At 40.7% G+C, this 19,880-nt stretch overlaps 2 protein-coding genes across 2 annotated transcripts in view; both read left to right on the forward strand.

The window, feature by feature from the left end:
* LOC311247844 (uncharacterized protein) overlaps nt 1–5,519 on the forward strand; it is a gene marked incomplete at both ends in the record, with an annotated part of 35,624 nt that extends 30,105 nt beyond the window's left edge. The window contains 3 exons of the mRNA XM_084338835.1: nt 3,124–3,240; nt 3,343–3,490; nt 5,158–5,519. Of these exons, the coding sequence (XP_084194961.1) occupies nt 3,124–3,240; nt 3,343–3,490; nt 5,158–5,519 (627 nt within the window). The remainder of the gene's footprint in view (nt 1–3,123; nt 3,241–3,342; nt 3,491–5,157) is intronic.
* Nucleotides 5,520–14,517: 8,998 nt separating this feature from the next.
* On the forward strand, nt 14,518–19,504 carry LOC311247845 (uncharacterized protein). The gene is made up of 6 exons (XM_084338836.1): nt 14,518–14,554; nt 15,744–15,812; nt 15,927–16,028; nt 17,255–17,424; nt 17,543–17,607; nt 19,267–19,504. Exons 3-6 carry the CDS (start codon nt 15,962–15,964, stop codon nt 19,298–19,300), a joined length of 336 nt encoding a protein of 111 aa, XP_084194962.1. The 5' UTR covers nt 14,518–14,554; nt 15,744–15,812; nt 15,927–15,961; the 3' UTR covers nt 19,301–19,504.
* Nucleotides 19,505–19,880: the final 376 nt, after the last annotated feature.

The following is a 19,880-nucleotide window of genomic DNA, read 5'->3' on the forward strand; positions in this document are numbered from 1 at the left end:
AACACCTCCACAATGACACGGTTCCACAACAAATCTGGGTTTAAGAATATTTATTAGCAGCAATGATAGTACATAATATACTTTACTTTGGATGCGCTTATAAGGCAAAGGAATGTGCGTAGGCAAATCAATAACGTATGTCCATTCTCATATTACGCAGGAGATAATAATACAACCTGAATCTTAGGAATTATATCTATGGTACTCTAGTAAGATAGCGGGAGATACTGGTAGGGTTCCCACCGGTTGTAAGCCAGCAGGGGGAGGAAATGTTCGAATGCAAAGTCTGGATCAACGGGAACTCAATAAGCTCCTGCTATGGGAGGCGGTATATTACTCCCTTGCTCGGCAGACGAAAGCAGCAGCTGTAATCCCAGTATGCGTGCAGCATAGGTGAAAGCCGGCCAGCCTCTCCAAGAGACAGGGCTCGAGTGATGTTCCTCACGGGTAAATCCCACACAGTAGTGGGGTGTAGACGATTCTCCTCCGCTCCAATAGCCACAGGACCAAAGCAATAATAATAATAATCCAGCCGGAAAAGAGCTCTGCATTCACCGGTGTAGATTCTCCGGTGCGCGGTACTTCACATTAACTAGGTCGAACTTGACGTTATTCCACTAAGCTCTGACACTTTACTATCCTATTCGCACGCGGTTATAAGTGCTCTATTTAGATACACGGTTGCTCACTTCACTTGGTCGTTGACTCGTGATGAAGGCTTTACGTTTGAGGGTAACACGTTTCTAGGTTAACTCGTTCGAGAGTAACTTGACTTGAGGCTAAGTGCTGCTGTCTCAATGCTCTATTTGGGGCCAAACGGGCCCTACTTCACCGCACGTTGTATCGTGGGTGATGCTTCACTTGGGTAACTTGAACTAAGACTAAGTGCTTCTGTATTCACCTGCGCCGTATTTATACGTTAGGCGAACAAACTAGTACCAGCTTTATTCCTGTCTCATATCCTTGCGCAGAGCCGTTCATGTCCAGGCAAGTCTGTGGCGGTGACTTTGAACCAGACCTTGGGGGTATGGCAGTGGCGCGGAGGGGACCGCTGTCCAATAGGAGAACGAAATATTATGGTCTGTACTAGGTTAAAGGGATATTCCGTGTATATGTACAAAGAATACACAAGGGATATCAGACGATATACAAATACTATACAATATATATCAAGTAATAAATATATATATTCGGTTTAATCTGACCCTTTGTAACAGTAATAATATATGTGAGGAAAATGTTTATATGCCTTACGGTCATATACAATCAAACTCCATTTAATTAGTTAAATTGTTAGTCTCGGTAGCTTCAAGGCGCATTGCCCAGTTCTCTAGCAACGGTGTTCTCACAACTTTAAATTAAACACCTCGAACGCCAATCGTATCCATGTTCCCGACTTCCTCACGGGTTCTATTTAAAGACGGCATAGCTTGGTTTAAAATGTCCAGGCCGGAGTTGAGTTGAAGTGGTAATCACGTGTCTTTATATCTCACCAGACCACGTGAGCGGATCGGCGCGGCCGAGAAATCCGCTCTTCGCTCTTTAAAGCTTGGTCCGCTCCGCTAATCACTCATGTTGACCCCGCCCCCAAGTCGCTCTCCGCTCGCTCCCCGCTCACCTTGAATCGAGCGCTCCCCGCTCCCCGCGCCAGATCGCTCGGCAGTTTTTTTTCTTCTTTTTTTGGAGCATGGTGTAAATGAGCTCAAACTACAACAGTCTACACCCCCTGGGCCCCTTAACAATTGTTTGTATTGAGCCGCATTGTAATTGTAGCCATTCTGCAATGTTAAATAACGTTGTTTATCCATTCACTATCTCTATTAAGCGATGATAGGCTAGCCGAGCCACAATGCTATGGTCGCTGCCATTAACGTTAGCATGTAAGCTAACGTCAACAACAATGGCGTCGATATACTTTTTCTAACTGGAGTGAGTGTGGGCGTCTCTACAGTGACAAAGCCTGAACGAACAGCCTATCACAGGTTCACCCTTCTCATTGGTTGAAAATGGCCTTCATGTTTGTACATCGCCATCTGTTGCTTTGGCATTGTACTGCATGTATATATTACATCAGTGTTAAACCACTGTGAGCGGCCTGGAGTGGATTGGAGCGGAGGAGAACTCTCGCTCCGGACGTCGCGCCGACTCATTTTAAAACCCACTCCTCGCTCACGTCAAAACCGGCGCCGCTCACGCTCCGATCCGCTCACATGCACTGTATCTCACCCATCGTTATTTTCTCAGAAGTGTTTGAAAAGTCATTGTCTGCATGTCCTTCACTAAACTACGGAAGCCCTAAGAGGCCGTACATTCATACATTTTATTTGCTCCGTTTTCCCGTAATAACGAGTTAATTTAATTTGTTTTCTCGTGATAACGCGATAATTTAATTTGTTTTCTCGTGATAACGCGATAATTTTCTCGAGATCTCGAGAAAACAAAACGATGGTCTATATATTAAATCACTGCAGGAAACATCATTCAGTGTCGCAATATCAGAGGAGCAGGTAGCCCCGTTCGAGACGTACAGTATGATGCACTCGGTGCATCACAGTCACGAAAGGGGCTAAGCAGGAGGATATTGATCACCGCGTCACATATCTCTTCAATCAAGGCCTGACACAGGCTGAAATAGCTTTATGCCTTGCTGTTACAGATAATATATATACACATTAATGTGCCTCAAAGTGCAATCAAAGTGAGCTCTCAAAGAGCACCTGGCTACGGGAGGCTGCAACGCGAAACTGGCCCCCGTATGTCCAAACCCCTCCCACCCCCTCCTAATGTACAGTTTCCTCCCCATCGTATGTATATTTTCTGTTAGGATCTCTGTTTAACAGTACTGTATATTTGCATATCTTGTATGTCGCAAATGTAACAGTACTGTGTATACCTGTATGTCATGTACCCCCCTGAAATAAATGTAATCCGATTTAATTTGTTTTCTCGTGATAACGCGATAATTATCTCGTTATCACAGGAAAACGAAGTCCGTTTTCTCGTGATAACGCGATAATTATCGCATTATCACGAGAAAACGGAGTAAATAAAATGTATGAATGTACGGCCTCTTAGGGCTACCGTACTAAACCATATAATCACAAATTTCTGATGTCTCCAAAGGTGAGAAGCCAACAATGTAATGATGAAAACATCCTGAAGAGCTCCGGCTGCATGTTCACTCCACGCCAAACCTACAGTCTGCTCTGTGATCACATGGGCTATAAGATATCGCCTGAGGTGAATACATCTAGCATTGTGCACCAACAGTATCACATTGACTTGAAAATACAGTTTTTCTAAGTTTGGTAAACATATTTATTTATCCCCCCCCCCCCCCAGAATGCACAATTCCTACTGAATTATGGACCAAATTACTACCCCACATTTGAAGTGGCAATGAATGCAACCTCAGAAGATGTTCTGTTGACTTTGACGGTATGGGGGCCAGGAAACGTGGAGGTTTGGAGACGAGAGGTTGACCTGTCAGGTAACTCAACCCTCAATCAAATTATTTAGAAAAATAGAATGTACATATAGCTTGTTATAAAACAGGTAGGTTTGATCCAGCCCTCTGATTAGTCTTGGTAAACATTATATCCCATATACTATGGCTTACTGGGCAGTGATCTCTTAGCAGTTCTATATTACCATATCAATAATATCTGGGCAGTGGAACAAATGACTACTAATAGTATAACCAACAACACATTGTTCATTACAGGGGAATCATTCCACGATACTGAGGTATGAATGGCCTAAACCAGTAGCTCTCAATGTGGGGTTATCTCAATGAGAGATGAGTGACTGATAACACAAGAGTGACTTGTGTTCAGGGTCCACAGCTTAAATGTGTATCTATTTGGAGATCCTTGCTAAAATCAATTGGTTTTGATAGCCTATCAGTAAGCTGGATGCAATCCTACCTGGAGGGGAGAGAACAGATGGTGGAGGTAAACGGTACCCTATCCCCCCCCCTCACAGTGAGCTGTGGTGTTCCACAAGGAAGCATACTAGGTCCGCTACTGTTCCTAATTTATGCAAATGACATGTCGTCAGCTTGTGACTGCAACTTGTTCCTGTTTGCGGACGACTCAGCCCTGCTGGTCTCTGACAAGAACAAGTTACAGGTTGAAAAAACCCTCAGCTCGGTCCTAACCCAACCCAATGTACAGTAAATTACCAAGTATGGTTTTGTCAATATTCCAATGTACAGTTTTGCTTGTACAGGTGTACAGTGTCCCACCCCACCCACCCAACCTCCTCCAATGTACAGTCCCCCCCCCCCCCCACCACCCCACCTACCCTCCAATGTACAGTTTCTACGTCAAATGTATATACTCTCTTTTCTGGACTCTTTTGGTATCACAAACGGTACTGTATTTGCAAATCTGATATGTCATAAATGTATAGATGTAGCAGTACTGTCTATCTATATGTCATGTATGTCATAATGTTATGATGAATTGAAAATGGGAGACCCTGATGTAAACAAGACGAAAGTCTTTCTCTGGTCTGCATCCCCTTAACAATTGTATGTATTGAGCTGTACTGTACTGTACCCATTCTGCAATCTGTTAATAAAGTTTTCAATCAATCAATCAGATGGTTACTGAATACAATTATTTGTCTAGCTTTTACTAATTAGCTTTGTGTAGCTGGTTGGTTAATGAATAAAAGTATTTCTCTCGCTGGTTGATTACTTAAAAGGAATACGCCAACATTTTGGGAAATTAGCTTTACTGGCTTTACCGTAGAGAGACAAGAAGATAGATACCAGTTTCCTCTCTGTGCGTTCAGTAGAAAGCTATCTGGCTGCATGTTAGCCTAGCTTAGCACAATGAATCGAAGCGGACATGACCGGTTAGCCTTCGGGAGAGGTGTTAGTTGGACAATGCCTAGGCTAACCGTAACCGGTCATGTCCGCTTCCATTCATTGTGCTAAGCTAGGCTAACATGCAGCCAGATAGATTTCTACTGAATGCACAGAGAGGAGACTGGTATCTATTTTCTTGTCTCTCTCTCTGGAGAAGACGGTAAACTCATTTCCCAAAATGTTGGCGTGTTCCTTTAATAAAAGTCTTTCTCTAGCTGGTTTTTGACTGAATACAAGTTTTTGCCCAGCTGGTTACTGAATTCATGTATGTTTTTGTCCAGATAATCTCCCAGGTGCTGGTCCAAGTGATGCTGGTCCAAGTGGTGCTGGTCCAAGTGGTGCTGGTCCAAGTGGAATTCAGAGTCACTTGGCAGTGGAGAGGCTGTTCAATGTTCGGACACGTTTTATCGAAAGTGTGTCTCCCCCTGTTCTAGACAAGTTGTTGGATGAGCTTCTGAGACAGAGGGTCATAACCGATGAAGAAATGCACTTTGCCAAGTTCAAACAAGGAGAAGAGAGAGCCCGGGAAGTCATCGACACTGTCCGCAGAAAAGGAAGCGCAGCCTGTTCAATGTTGATCGCCATCTTTAGCAAAGTAGACACTCACCTTTCCAGTCAACTTAACTTGACGTCGGGACGGTGATTAGCATAGATATATATAACTAGATGGTGCAAGGCGGAATCTCCAGCGTAGTTCACCGGTGGCCATCTTGTCACAGGCAGCACGCCCACTCATAACATGAATGTCTATGGTGCATGTACTATTGAAATAACCATAGCTTGCTCAATTCTCAACCGATTTACAAACGGTTTGGTTTATTACAAACGTTATTAACATGGCTATGATTCATGCTTGGACATGTTGAAGTTATTTTCATATGAAAGTCTATTATAAGTATGCAGTATGATAACCATCTCTGACGTTTATAACAAACCAAACCGTTTGAAAGTCGGTTGAAAATTTTGCAAGCTATGGTTATTTAAATAGTAGCTACATGCACCATAGACATTCATGTTATGAGTGGGCGTGCTGTGGCAAGATGACCGCCATGTGGCAACGTCGGTCTCCATTGGCCAGCAGCGCGGGTGAGTCATCTAGTCTTTATATATGTCTATGGTGAATAGTACGTCTGTAGCCTCCATTTGGTATTGATATACAGGAGTTTTGCTGATCGGTATTACAGCGCTTGAAGCCTTTCAAAACAAAACTTGCTTTACCAACAAAAGTGACTCGACGTTCACAGTTAGCAGGGCCTGTTAAATTTATTTGTCTGAGGCAATAAAAATATTAACTAGACTTTTGAAGAAGTCTTTAATCATTGCACACATTGACAATGTAGTCATCATGCAGTGACACACAAATAGGATGGGCGACACATTATAAACGCACACATATTGAGGATATCATCATGGGACCTTTTTTTTTTTTTTTTTTTTTTTTTTTTTTTTTTTTTTTTTATTATTGCAAAGCAGAAATTATTAAAAGTCAGTACTCAACACACAATGCATAATGAAACTAACAGTCAAGGTGGCTAAAATTACATGCAAGTACAGAAACAAGACAAAAAAAAAAGTCTATAATAATATTTTACCGTATACAGTGTATATCCAGCGAAATTAACAATTATACAAATGCCATATACAGGATATACCCCTAATACCTATTTTCTAAAACCCTACACACACATGCTCCAGCTCGAACCCCCCCCTCCCGGACCCCTCCTTGGATAGTACCTCCATTATCCCTCACTCCTAACCAGACACTACCATTATAAGCTAGCTTTTATTCTCTCCACCACTTCTACCCACATTGACATTTTGGATTCGTTGAGACCCAGAATTCTTGCTGTAGATATTTCTTGATATATCACATCGAGATATGTAAGAGACCAAACTTTCCGGCAAATTTTTTCCGGTTGAAACCAGCGTGATGCGATCAGTTTTTTAGCTACTGTGATACCCGATAAAACCAATCTCTTTAGCTGTGGATTTACTGCAAACTCAAAAACATAATTCAAAAGCAATACAGAGGGGTGTACTGGTATATTCCAAGATACGAGTTTTGATAATTGATGGGTCACATCTTTCCAGAATGCCTTAACTGGTGGGCAGTCCCAATACATGTGCATAAATGTCCCTTCGTCTCCATTTGTACATTGGGAGCATTTTGAGTCTTGTTTCAGGCCCATTCTGTTCAGTCTTATAGGAGTCAAGTATGTCCTGTGAATATAGTTAAGATTGATTTGTTGATGGTCCGGGTTCCTTGATGTAAGACGGACATTTGCCCATGCTTCTTGCCAATCAAAGTCACTTTCCAGGTCTGGTATATCCCTCCTCCAGACAGTGTCTAGTTGAAGGGTTTCATACGAGGACGTTAGTAATTGATAATAAAAACCTGATACAAAACCTCCCAATGTTTCTCTTTCATAGAATAATTTGTGGTATCTGTGGTGTTCAACTGGTATGTCTAATGGAACACCGTGAGACCTCAAACATAGGCGTAACTGTATGTAAAAAAGCCATGTGGACTCGGTGAGGTTAAACTTTGTGCATATTTCTCCATAACTACAAAAGCCCTGGTTATTAAAAATATCCCCTAATGAGTGTATGCCTTGCTCTTCCCATATAGGGAATCTTATAGGACGTTTTTCCATTAAGAGTGCATTGTTATTGAATATGGGAGTGTGATTATGCCATTTTTGAGGGTTAGGATATTTTTTTTGTGTTTCCCGCCATGTTCGGATTGCATGGGTAATTATGGGGCCAAATTTCCGCTCACAGTGCTTGATTGGAAGTTTAGTGTGTGCTATGTCCTTCAGTCTCTGTGGGGCTACTATGTTTTCTTCCAATTCTCTCCAAGATACCAAAGCCTGGGGATCAAACCATATTGTCAATGGTCTTAATGTGTAAGCCTTAAAATATTGGAAAAAATCTGGAACTGCCATGCCACCGTCTGCTTTATTTCTCTGTGCGGTGGATCTTTTTATGCGAGGTGGTTTGTTATTCCAAATAAATTTGTATGTGGAGGAGTGTAATCTTTTCCAGTAGCCCTCTGGAGGGGGTAACGGTAGCATTGAGCTGATGAAGTTGATTCTTGGTAGTACATCCATCTTAACTATTGATACCCTTGCCTGTACTGAGTTTTTAAGTTTTGCCCACCTGTCCAGGTCGTCTTTGATTTTGTTCTGTATTTTTGTGTAATTGTGCTTCACCGTTTGTCTTATGGTGGGAAATATTTCCACACCCAAGCATCTAAAATGTTTTACCATGGGTATCGCACCTGGGAGGGTTGTGTCTTTTTTTGCATGGGTGTTAAGTGGAAGGAAAGCCGACTTCGGCCAATTTATTTTAAATCCCGATAAATCACCAAAGTTCTCTATCAACTTGAGTAGATGAGGCAATGTGGTGTTGGGGCTTTGCATGAACAATATTACGTCGTCCGCATATAAACTAATTTTATGTTGTGTGCCCTTGATTATGATTGGTTCTATGTATTGGGATTGTCTTATATATTGTGCTAAAGGCTCTAATGATAGATCGAATAGTCCGGGACTAAGAGGGCAACCTTGTCTGGCTGAGCGTGATACCGGAAAGATTTCAGAGATGAATGTACCTGTTGTAATCATGGCCGATGGGTCCTTGTATAATACTTTAATCATATCAATGAATCCTTTTCCTAACCCCATCCTTTCTAATACTGCCCATAGAAACGACCATTCCAGCCTGTCAAATGCTTTCATAGCATCCAGGGACAGCATCGCCTTAGGTGTGGTGTCCTCTTTGTCTGCATCTAGTACGTGCAGTATTCGTCTTATGTTATCATTGATCAGGCGACCTCTTATGAAGCCAGTTTGGTCCGGATGAACTAAAGACGTCATATGCTTTTGCAATCTGATGGCTAATACCTTAGAGTACAGTTTGACATCGGTTCCGAGGAGGCTTAAAGGTCTGTAACTACCGCACTCGGTGGGGTCTTTGTCTTTTTTGAGAAGGACTGAAATGAGTGCAATATTGTCGTGTTTATGGAAGCTCCCCTCCTTGACTGAGTATAAGATCATATTTAGTAATAAGGGTCCAAATATGTCCCAACAAGAAAGGTACATTTCTGATGGGATACCGTCTCTTCCAGGAGCCTTACCATTTTTCATTTCGGATATGGCCTTCTTGAGTTCCTCTAATGTGATCGGTGCTTCTAACTGTTTAGCGTCGTCCTCCGAAAGTTTAGGGAGAATAATTTGATTAAGATATGTGTCCAATTTGTTTTGATCAAAGGTCGTTTCTGAATTATATAAGTCTGAGTAGAATTCTTTGAATGTATCGTTTATTATTTTGGGGTCTGTTACAAGTACTTGTTGTTTTCTAATGGCAGTTATATCTGCAAATTTTGCATTAATTCTTAATCGCATGGCTAATAGGTGACTAGGTTTAGAACCTTGGAAGTACTGCTGTTGTCTTGTGCTGCGTATTTGCATTTCCGATTTTTGTCTGTATATTGCATTGATCTCTGTTTTTAGTACGTTAACTTGATTTTCTAGTCTAGTTGAGTTGTTGTATTTTAAAGAATTAAATAACGTTGAGTAAAGCGTTTCCAGTTCAGACAGTTTTGTGCATTGATTCTTGCGCAATATGGAGGAAAATCTATCCGTGAAATCCTTGATCATACCCTTTACCGACATCCATATTATTCTGGGGTCTTGCACCGCGTTTGCATTCTCCCGTAGGAATACTGTGAGAGCTTCTTTGAGTTGTGTAATGAATTCCTTGTTGTTAAGCAGCATAGTATTAAAATGCCATCTTGGGGCCCGGGAAGATAGTATACCAAATGTTGCTTTTAGGAGTAAATAACAGTGATCTGAAAGCGCATTGGGTATCATTTCCACTTCATATTTATCAAATAGTCTCGGGGATGCAAAGACATAATCAATTCTGGATAATGTGTTATGTCTCGCCGATCGACAGGAGTACTTTCGGGTCGTGGGATTAAGTGAACGCCATACATCATGGGACCTTTTCTAGCTTTCCGGGGCCATTTAAATAGTCCATTGTGATCAATCCCCTTCTGTATGGAGGACGACCACTTCTTATGGGTCATTTGTCTCCTGTTTTCCTATAGGCTTATATCGTTCTCTGTAACATAATGTCATGCCTTATGTTGTAAAAAGTAATTTGCTGTCATGTACCGTGCCTTTTGAAAAATCAATAAAATACCTTGATTATAAAAAAGAAGTAACCATTATAGCAGTGTTTCTCAAAGTGGGGGGCGCGCCCCCCAGGGGGGGCGCAGAGGCATGACAGGGGGGGCCTTGAGATTTCTAAAAAAAAAATAATAATAATAATGTTTTTATTTTTTTTTATTACAGAAAATTATCACTAAAGTGCTATCTGTTGCAGCTGCACTGTTCTCCATGAAAATACCATTTCTAAAAATCTGAAAATCATTATTTAATCAAACACAGAAAAGGATCACCAAGTTACTCTGGATAAAAAAAAACTTTACAGACAACATTGAGACAAAGCTTCCTGACACATCTCCATCCAAACTCTTGGAAGAACTCTTTGAAATCGCATCTGATACCACCTGGAGAGCTAGTTTCAGAGTGTGGTGCTGAGTACCAAGTATCTCATGATACAGCAGTTAGGGTGTTGATACCATTCAGCACCACATACAGTTTTGATTGATTGATTGAAAAGTTTATTAACAGATTGCAGAATGGGTACAGTACAGTACAGCTCAATACATACAATTGTTAAGAGGATGCAGACCTGAGAAAGACTTTCGTCTTGTTTCCATCAGGGTCCCCCATTTTCAATTCATCATATGACACACACGACATACAGATAGACAGTACTGCTACATCTATACATTTATGACATACCAGATTTTCAAATACAGTACTGTTTGTGATACTAAAAAAATCCAGAAAAAGAGTGTATATACATTTGACATAGAAACTGTGCATTGGGGGAGGTTGGGTAGGTGGGGTGGGGCTGTACCTTGGAGGTGGGGGGGGGGGGGGGGACACTGTACATTGGAATACTGACATACATTTGACATAGAAACTGTACATTGGAGGAGGTTGGGTAGGTGGGGTGGGGTTGGGTGGGGCTGTACATTGGAATACTGACAAAGCCATGCTTGGTCTTTATTGTACAACTGGGTTAGGACATTTGTAGGGGCCAGTTTTGAATTGCAGTCTCCCGTAGGTGTTCTTTGAGAGTGTTTTTGAAGGTGGGTAGTGATTCACATTCCTTTACAGCTTTGGGTAGGGCGTTCCACATTGTTGTGGCATAATTGCGAAACGTGTTTAGTCCCTTGTTTGAGCCGAATCTGGGTTTTACATGATTTGTGGAGCTCCCTCTGGTGTTGTGATCGTGGTATTCACTGACCTTTGGGAAGTATTTTGACATGTACATGGGTACCTTGGTCTGTGTGAAGCCACATCCTATCTCTGTGAGATTGGATTTTCAGCTGTTGCTTCACTGAAGACAAAGCACAGGTCTAAGCTCAACATTGAGCATGACTTGAGAGTGGCAGTATCAAGCCTGCAACCTCGTTTTGAAAAGATGTGCAGTGCAAAACAGGCTCATTGCAGCCACTAATGCTGTCATGACTCACATAATTTACTTACATTTTCTCTTTTTTTTCACAAATTGCAAAGTTCTTTCACAAGTTTTTTCACATGTTTTTCACAACCCAGTGAGCAAAAGCCGTCTTTTCAACCAAGCGTTTTTCATAGCTCTCGTATAACCGGGCCAAATCGTGTTTTTTTGGAGACGTATTTTAAACTATGTACTAAGTATATTATTTCAATGCATTCACATCTGAAAATATTATCAATATGGACAGAGGCATCCTGCAAACGCACCTACAAATATATGAGCACGATATTTTCGAAGATTTTATGTGACGTCTATCCTCGCTCGCATTTAGCCCAGGATAATCTTGTCTAAGCTTAGTCGTATTTTAAACTATGCACTAAGTATATAATTTCAATGTATTAACATCTCCAAATATGAAGAATATGCACCACAGACGTCCTGCAAATGCGCCTACAAATATCTGAGCACGATATTTCCGAAGATTTGTGGTCTGCTGTGTTCATCACTAGCCTAACCTGCTGTTTGCCATTTGATCAGCAGGTGGCGGCGTGGCGCTGATAGTGCTGGGAAACCTGACTGATTGATTGATTGATTGATTGATTGATTGATTGATTGATTGAAAAGTTTATTAACAGATTGCAGAATGGGTACAGTACAGTACAGCTCAATACATACAATTGTTAAGAGGATGCAGACCTGAGAAAGACTTTCGTCTTGTTTCCATCAGGGTCCCCCATTTTCAATTCATCATATGACACACATGACATACAGATAGACAGTACTGCTACATCTATACATTTATGACATACCAGATTTTCAAATACAGTACTGTTTGTGATACTAAAAAAAACAGAAGAAGAGTATATACATTTGACATAGAAACTGTGCATTGGGGGAGGTTGGGTAGGTGGGGTGGGGCTGTGATCACAATCCTGCCTGATTAAATAACATGTCTGACCGTTCTTCTGACCGTTCTTCTGACTGTGTGTGTGTGTGTGTGTGTGTGTGTGTGTGTGTGTGTGTGTGTGTGTGTGTGTGTGTGTGTGTGTGTGTGTGTGTGTGTTAGGTTGTGACCAGATACAAAAAGTCCAAAAGCAGGACAACAGTAAGATTTTGGTGGGACAAAGTGGGACAGATAGATAATGTAATTTTTTTTATTATAATAACTTGTCTTCACCGAATAGATAAAGGTTAAATCTAAATAAATACAAATTAAATACAGAATTATATCTCTCCACATTCATCTTGGCACTGGCAGCCGGCTTGTTACCACCTAACATCTGTTTTAAATATTCAAACTTTATCACTTGACAGGAATGTCTTGTGTTCGATATTTTTTTTTTGCTTCAAAAAGAGGGACATCCTCTCAATATGTGGGACGCGGTCTCAAATGGTGGGACAGTACAACCAAAAGGGGGACACCTGGTCATGTGTGTCTATCCATAGCTCTCATTTAGCCCAGGAGAATCTTGTCTAAGCTTAGACGTCTACCAAACTTTCACTTTTCACCCCATTTTAGACATTGTTTAAACGTCTAAGCTTAGACGTTCAAAACACGTCTAAGCTTAGACGTCTACCAAACTTTCACTTTTCACCCCACTTTAGACTGATTTTAGACGTCTATGTCATGACGTTGAAACAACGTCTAAGCTTAGATGTTCAAAACACGTCTAAGCTTAGACGTCTACCAAACTTTCACTTTTCACCCCACTTTAGACTGATCTTAGACGTCTATGTCATGACGTTGAAACAACGTCTAAGCTTAGACGTTCAAAACACGTCTAAGCTTAGACGTTCGAAACACGTCTAGAATAGACGTCTACCAAACTTTCACTTTTCACCCCATTCTAGACTGATTTTAAACGTCTAAGCTTAGACGTTCAAAACACGTCTAAGCTTAGACGTTCAAAACACGTCTAGAATAGACGTCTACCAAACTTTCACTTTTCACCCCATTCTAGACCGAATTTAGCCTAGCCTTGATTGACATTTTTTATTAACAGATTGCATAATGGGGACAGTACAGTACAGCTCAATACACACAATTGTTAACCCTTTCACTGCCACACTTAACCCTTTCACTGCGACAATACACAGTATGTTAACCCTTTCACTGCATATATGTAGTATCCTCAAGAATATGTGCATAATATGTGGAACGCCCTACCCACAGCTGTAAAGGAATGTGAATCACTACCCACTTTTAAAACCACTCTCAAGGAGCACCTACGGAAGACTGCAATTCGAAACTGGCCCCTGTGAATATCCTAACCCAACCCCCTCCAATGTACAGTAAATGTCCTAACCCAGTAATACACAAGACCCTCTTCTTGGACCTAGTAAGGTTTCGTCGATAATCCAATGTACAGTTACCCCCCCCCCGCGCCTACCCACCCCCCGCCCCACCCAACCACCTCCAATGTACAGTCCGCCTCCCCCACCCCACCTACCCAACCCCCCCCACCCCACCTCCTATACAATGTACAGTCTCTTCGTCAAATGTATATACTCTCTTCTTTTTTTTCTTTTTTTTTAACTCTTTTTGTATCACAAACAGTACTGTATTTGTAAATCTGGTATGTCATAAATCCAATCTCCCCCAATCCCATTCAGTTAGCTGCAGCTCAAATGTATCCCCTTGCCCCACTTTGCCTTTTATGTGTCTGTCTGTGTTTTGTGTATTTGTATGTTTGTTTTTGTTTTGCTGCCATTTTGGCCAGGTCTTGCTCGAAAATCTTTGATCTCAAGTGACTACCTGGTAAAATAAAGGTAAAATAAAAAAATGTATGTCATATTATGTTATGATGAATTGAAAATGGGGGACCCTGATGTAAACAAGATGAAAGTATTTCAGTGGTCTGCATCCCCTTAACAATTGTGTGTATTGAGTTGTACTGTGTACCCATTCTGCAATCTGTTAATAAACTTTTCAATCAATCAATCAATGAGTGGTGCTGAGAGGGGGTTGGCAACGCGGAAGTCTCGCGTAATCGCACGAGAGTTGCCCGTTTTAACACGGGTTGGAAACCCCGTTTCACCCTGTTCCCTTCGCGGAAGTTCACGCTGTCTACAAGCAAGGTAAATATCTGTCTCAGTGTCTCCGTTATTTTAATCAAATGTGGCCAAGTCCATTACTATTCCCTCTCGAAACGTAACCGGGTTGACTACTATATATCTAATGGCATGTGTAGTTGGTTCATACGAGTGTACGTGCTTGTATTTCTCTAAAAAATTGTTAGATCTTACATGTTGCACGCGCACTACGTGATTTCAGTGATGGCTGCCCCCATGCTACCGCGTTGAGGCCTGCTAGCTAGCTGCTCTTATGTAGAATAGTGTACAATTAGGAATACTGTCACTATTTTATTAAAATCTGCGCATTGTTGTGGCCATCATAGGCTGTATTATTTAGCCTCAGATTGTTTATGTTCATGGTATTAACCGCGCTAGTCTCAAAGCTAGGCTATCATGTTAGCATATGCTAACGTAAGCCCCAGTCTGACACTAGCTGTGTAACATTACTGTCGCATATCTCGCCGGTAGGAATAACTATAGATGTATATGGGAATAACGACCAAGTGGCACAACGTTAGTCCCTGGCTTTATAGACAGTCTCCCCTCCTAATGTACAGTCCCCTCCCCATCATATGTATATACTCTGTCAGGATCTAGGGGTAACAGTACTGTATATTTGAATACCGTTTGTCACAAATGTATCAGTACTAAATACCTATATGTCCCTATGCCATAAATGTCATGTATGTTGTGTATGTCATAAATGTCTATATGAATTGAAAATGGGGGACCCTGATGGAAACAAGACAAACGTCTTTCTCAGGTCTGCATCCCCTTAACAATTGTGTGTATTGAGCCGTACTGTATTGTACCCATTCTGCAATATGTTAAATAAAGTTTTCATTCATTCATTCATGAATGGGGAATATGTGTCTCTCACACCATGTCATTGATTGATTGAAAACGTTATTAACAGATTGCAGAATGGGTACAATACAGTACAGCTCAATACACACAATTGTTAAGGGGATGCAGACCAGAGAAAGACTTGCATCTTGTTTACATCAGGGTCCCCCATTTTCAATGTCAGATATGGCAACTGCAGCTTAAATTATGCTGTGACCTGCTGCCAATATCCTGTGTAACTAAATCGAATATACTTGTATTGAGAAGACACTTGTACATTAGTCTAGAGGTCAAATACTTATGTTAATCCCTATTTAAAATGTAACGTTCTGTTGCATGTGTCCAGATGCCGGGCGTCAGTGAAAGATGTGAACCTATAGGAGTTTGTTCGTGCCCTGGCGGCCTTCCTGAAAAAGTGAGTTGACTTAATTAATTTCCTCCAATGGTGTGACGGTCACACTATTAAAATAATATAAAAAAAGTATATTCCACAGGGCCTCCTGTTATGATACATTTCTTCTGTCACCAGGTCAGGAAAGCTGAAGGTGCCAGACTGGGTGGACCATGGTCAAGCTGGCTAAACACAAGGAGCTGGCCCCTAATGATGAGAACTGGTTCTACACCAGAGCTGGTAAATTGTGACATCATCCCACCATCTCTTGTTTCCACTGCTGTTGGTATTAGTTGCGTTGATTAACGCAACTAGTGTTAGCTGTAACATTTGATGGCTGACGTAGCAGCTCTAATGTTTGCAGGGCTGTACACTGCAACGAGATGATCGCAAATTGCCTATTAATTTGGCCGTTGCGAGTGAAAAATAATATCTGGGAGCAACGTTGTGAGTAGTGATTTCAACCTTCATTCGCATTTCACTCCTAAATTAATCAATACAAATTGGATAAAAATTTTTTTTTTAAACTTTAGCCTACAACCAAGGCTGTACAGTGCGACACAATGTTGTGGTGCTATGAAAATTGTCGTTGAGCTGAGCTCATCAAAATCAATGGAGGACTTTCAGGAAAGTAAAAAACGCATAGCGCTTGCCGATTGGTGCTAAGAACAGCAGGGCGGGTGCAAGCGATGTGACGTAATTGGCAGACTCGACTGTCAATCAAAATTATTCTGTTGCCGGCTGAATGATTGAATGAATGAAAGCGTTATTAACGATTGCAGAATGGGTACAATACAGTACAGCTCAATACAACAACAGTGGACTGGAGGATGAAGACTAGAAAAAGACTTTCGGCTTTTTTACATAAGGGTCTTCTATTTTCAATTCATCAAAACATTTAGAGACGTACAAATATACAATAGTTTCCTAAAAATGCTATTTATTGATTGATTTAAAAACTTTATTAACATATTGCAGAATTGGTACAGTACAGATCAATACATACAATTGTTAAGGGCATGCAGACCAGAGAAAGACTTTCGTCTTGTTTACATCAGGGTCCCCCATAAACGCACCCGTGTATTGAAGCTTCTGTAGCATGTCACAGAAATATTCTGTACTTGTTTCAGATGTACCCCAGACAAGGCCCACTCCCAGGAGAGACAAATTTCCTCTGCCTGAAAAGACTAAGATTATAAATAGAATTTACCATATTATAAGTTATTGCTGGTGTAAACATTCTTACAGTTGGGTAAAAATGCCTAGACACTGGTGACCGTTGTTTCAACAACTAACAGTGATAAAATCTTAGCATGTAATTTGAGTTTATTCCTCTGTGAAGTATGGGAGAATACATTAAAACTCCTCAGTCACAAACGGGTTGAGTTGTTTTGCACAATATTTGCGGTTATTTGAAGTACGGAATGTTTTCACTACATTTAACTAATAATTGTCATTTATATCAGGGTTCCAGAGAAAAGTGATGGAGACCCTCCTGGAAATCAAGGATGATATCAAAAAACTCCACAAAGAAATTCATCCGGATGGGAGGGTCGACATACACCCCTGCCAGACAGAGGAGGCGTTGAACCTGCTTGAGGAGGACCTTGAAAGGGTGGACATCAGGACAAAAATGGTGACTTTTAAATCTTTTCCTAGGTTAGAGATTACTGACTCATATGTTCAAAGGATTTAAATTGTATTGTACATGATGTTACATTAATATACATGTCATTTGGTTTTTTCTTATTCAGATATCCACATTGACGGGGATCGGGGGAAAGAGTGTCCGCGACTGCACTAACAAGATGATGGACAGGTATTTATATGCATGTACAAAGATGCAGGTTGAGGCAGGCAGGCATGCGTTCTCACTTTCTGTGTTTATGTTTGGAAAGACCAGATGAAGTCAGATGCGTATATTATATTGATAGTAAATGTACTGAGGATGGACAGATGATGTTGACATTTAAACAAAAAATACAATGCATAATAAATGTGTTCATGATCATCATCATGCAACAAAAAACAATGGGAGGAAGGGGTTTTATGAAACTGGTGATACACTTGTAGTCCTAGTACAGCTTTTCCCTTCAATTTGTATTTGTTTTGACTAGTCACTTGTTGAATTGCTTGAATTATTAATGTCATGACTTTCTCTTAGAGACTCATGACAAATGCAGTCATGTCCCGTTTTAATTTAAAAGGGGGTGGTCTACGAGACAAGAGGGCCTTTAAGGAGACTGCCCTCTACCGTGTATGTTGGAACGGATAACGGAATTTAAAAAATTTCTAGAGGCAGAGAGCAGAGGAGAGATAGGAGAGGTATTGTATTTCATGACTGTTGGGAACTAGGCTTAATGTAGCACCTACCGGTACTTCCACGGATTAAGCTAAGCTAGGCTAACGGTCCAGGTGTTCCCTAAGCCTAATGCAATGCATGCATGTCTAACTCCAGGGAAGATGTTTAATAAGCTAATTTCCCAAAATGTTGGGAGTGTTCCTTTAAGTTGCCTTAATGTTCAAAGGCTTAACCTGTTACAGTATATTTATGTAAATATATATATAAATGTGCGAATTGGCTATAATAAGGTAATTTATACGCCTCCTATTCTATAATAATATTTCTAATGGCATTGGTCCGGATGGGAGAATTCAGTACTGTATCTACAGAACCTTCGGTTTAATCATCTTCCCTTTATTAATTTCCTTAGATTTTTTTGTACACATGATCTCAAGAAGGTACTGAACGAGATCAGTATTATTAGCATGGTGTTATTCACTGTCAAAGATGCAAAGAAAAATCTTAATTCATATTCTCCTTTCTTCACAATTTAAGCAAGCCTAGTAATAGACACAATATTTCTGACACTGTGATTACGTTCCCTGAGGTCCATAGATGTCCCTAGATACCAAGAATATGCAAATGTCCTTGTAGAAGTGGAGCAATATTTTATTTACCTAGTTGCCTTAATGTTCAAAGGCTTAACCTGTTACAGTATATTTATGTAGCTAATATATGTAAATATATATATATATAAATGTGCGAATTGGCTATAATAAGGTAATTTATACGCCTCCTATTCTATAATATTTCTAATGGCATTGGTCCGGATGGGAGAATTCAGTACTGTATCTACAGAACCTTCGGTTTAATTATATTCCCTTTATTAATTTCCTTAGACTTTTTTGTACACATGATCTCAAGAAGGTACTGAACGAGATCAGTGGCAGTTTTTAATGTTTGGTCATTATTAGCATGGTGTTATTCACTGTCAAAGATGCAAAGAAAAATCTTAATTCATATTCTCATTTCTTCACAATTTAAGCAAGCCTAGTAATAGACACAATATTTCCGGGGGTCATCCCTACTGCTGTAACCTACTAATGCTTACCACTTGTATCTATTGCTATGTCCGCCCATCACAATCACGTGAGTTGTATTAACGCCTGTCCCGTCTCCCTGTCTCCCTGTCAGTGGCTGTCCAGGAGTGTTGGACGTCCCGTGCTGAAGACCGGGAGGATGCGACCCCCTCTGCGCCTCTCCGGCTGTCTCGAAGTGCCGAAGACTGGGAGGATGCAACCCTCTCTGCGCCGCCCCTTAGCTCAAATAGATCCGCTATCAGCTCTATCTTTAATCTTCAAAATGTTCAGTTGCTATGTATGTGTGTTGGGCCAGCCTTTAGTATTTTAAAATAAAAAGAAATTATAAAAACGGCTAACTTTTGACTATTCCATGTTATTGATGTGTTAATGTTTAAACAATGCATTTTCAACGCTCATGCTTTAATGTAAAGTTTGGTAGACGTCTATATCATGACGTTGAAATAACGTCTAGGTTTAGACGTTCAAAACACGTCTAAGCTTAGACGTTAAAAACACGTCTGGAATAGACGTCTACCAAACTTTCACTTTTCACCCCATTCTAGACTGATTTTAGACGTCTATGTCATGACGTTGAAACAACGTCTAAACATAGACGTTCAAAAAACGTCTAAGCTTAGACGTTAAAAACACGTCTGGAATAGACGTCTACCAAACTTTCACTTTTCACCCCATTCTAGACTGATTTTAGACGTCTATGTCATGACG

This window comes from Notolepis coatsorum (assembly GCF_963971535.1).
Source record: "Notolepis coatsorum genome assembly, contig: SCAFFOLD_994, whole genome shotgun sequence".
NCBI classification, from domain to species: Eukaryota; Metazoa; Chordata; class Actinopteri; order Aulopiformes; family Paralepididae; genus Notolepis; species Notolepis coatsorum.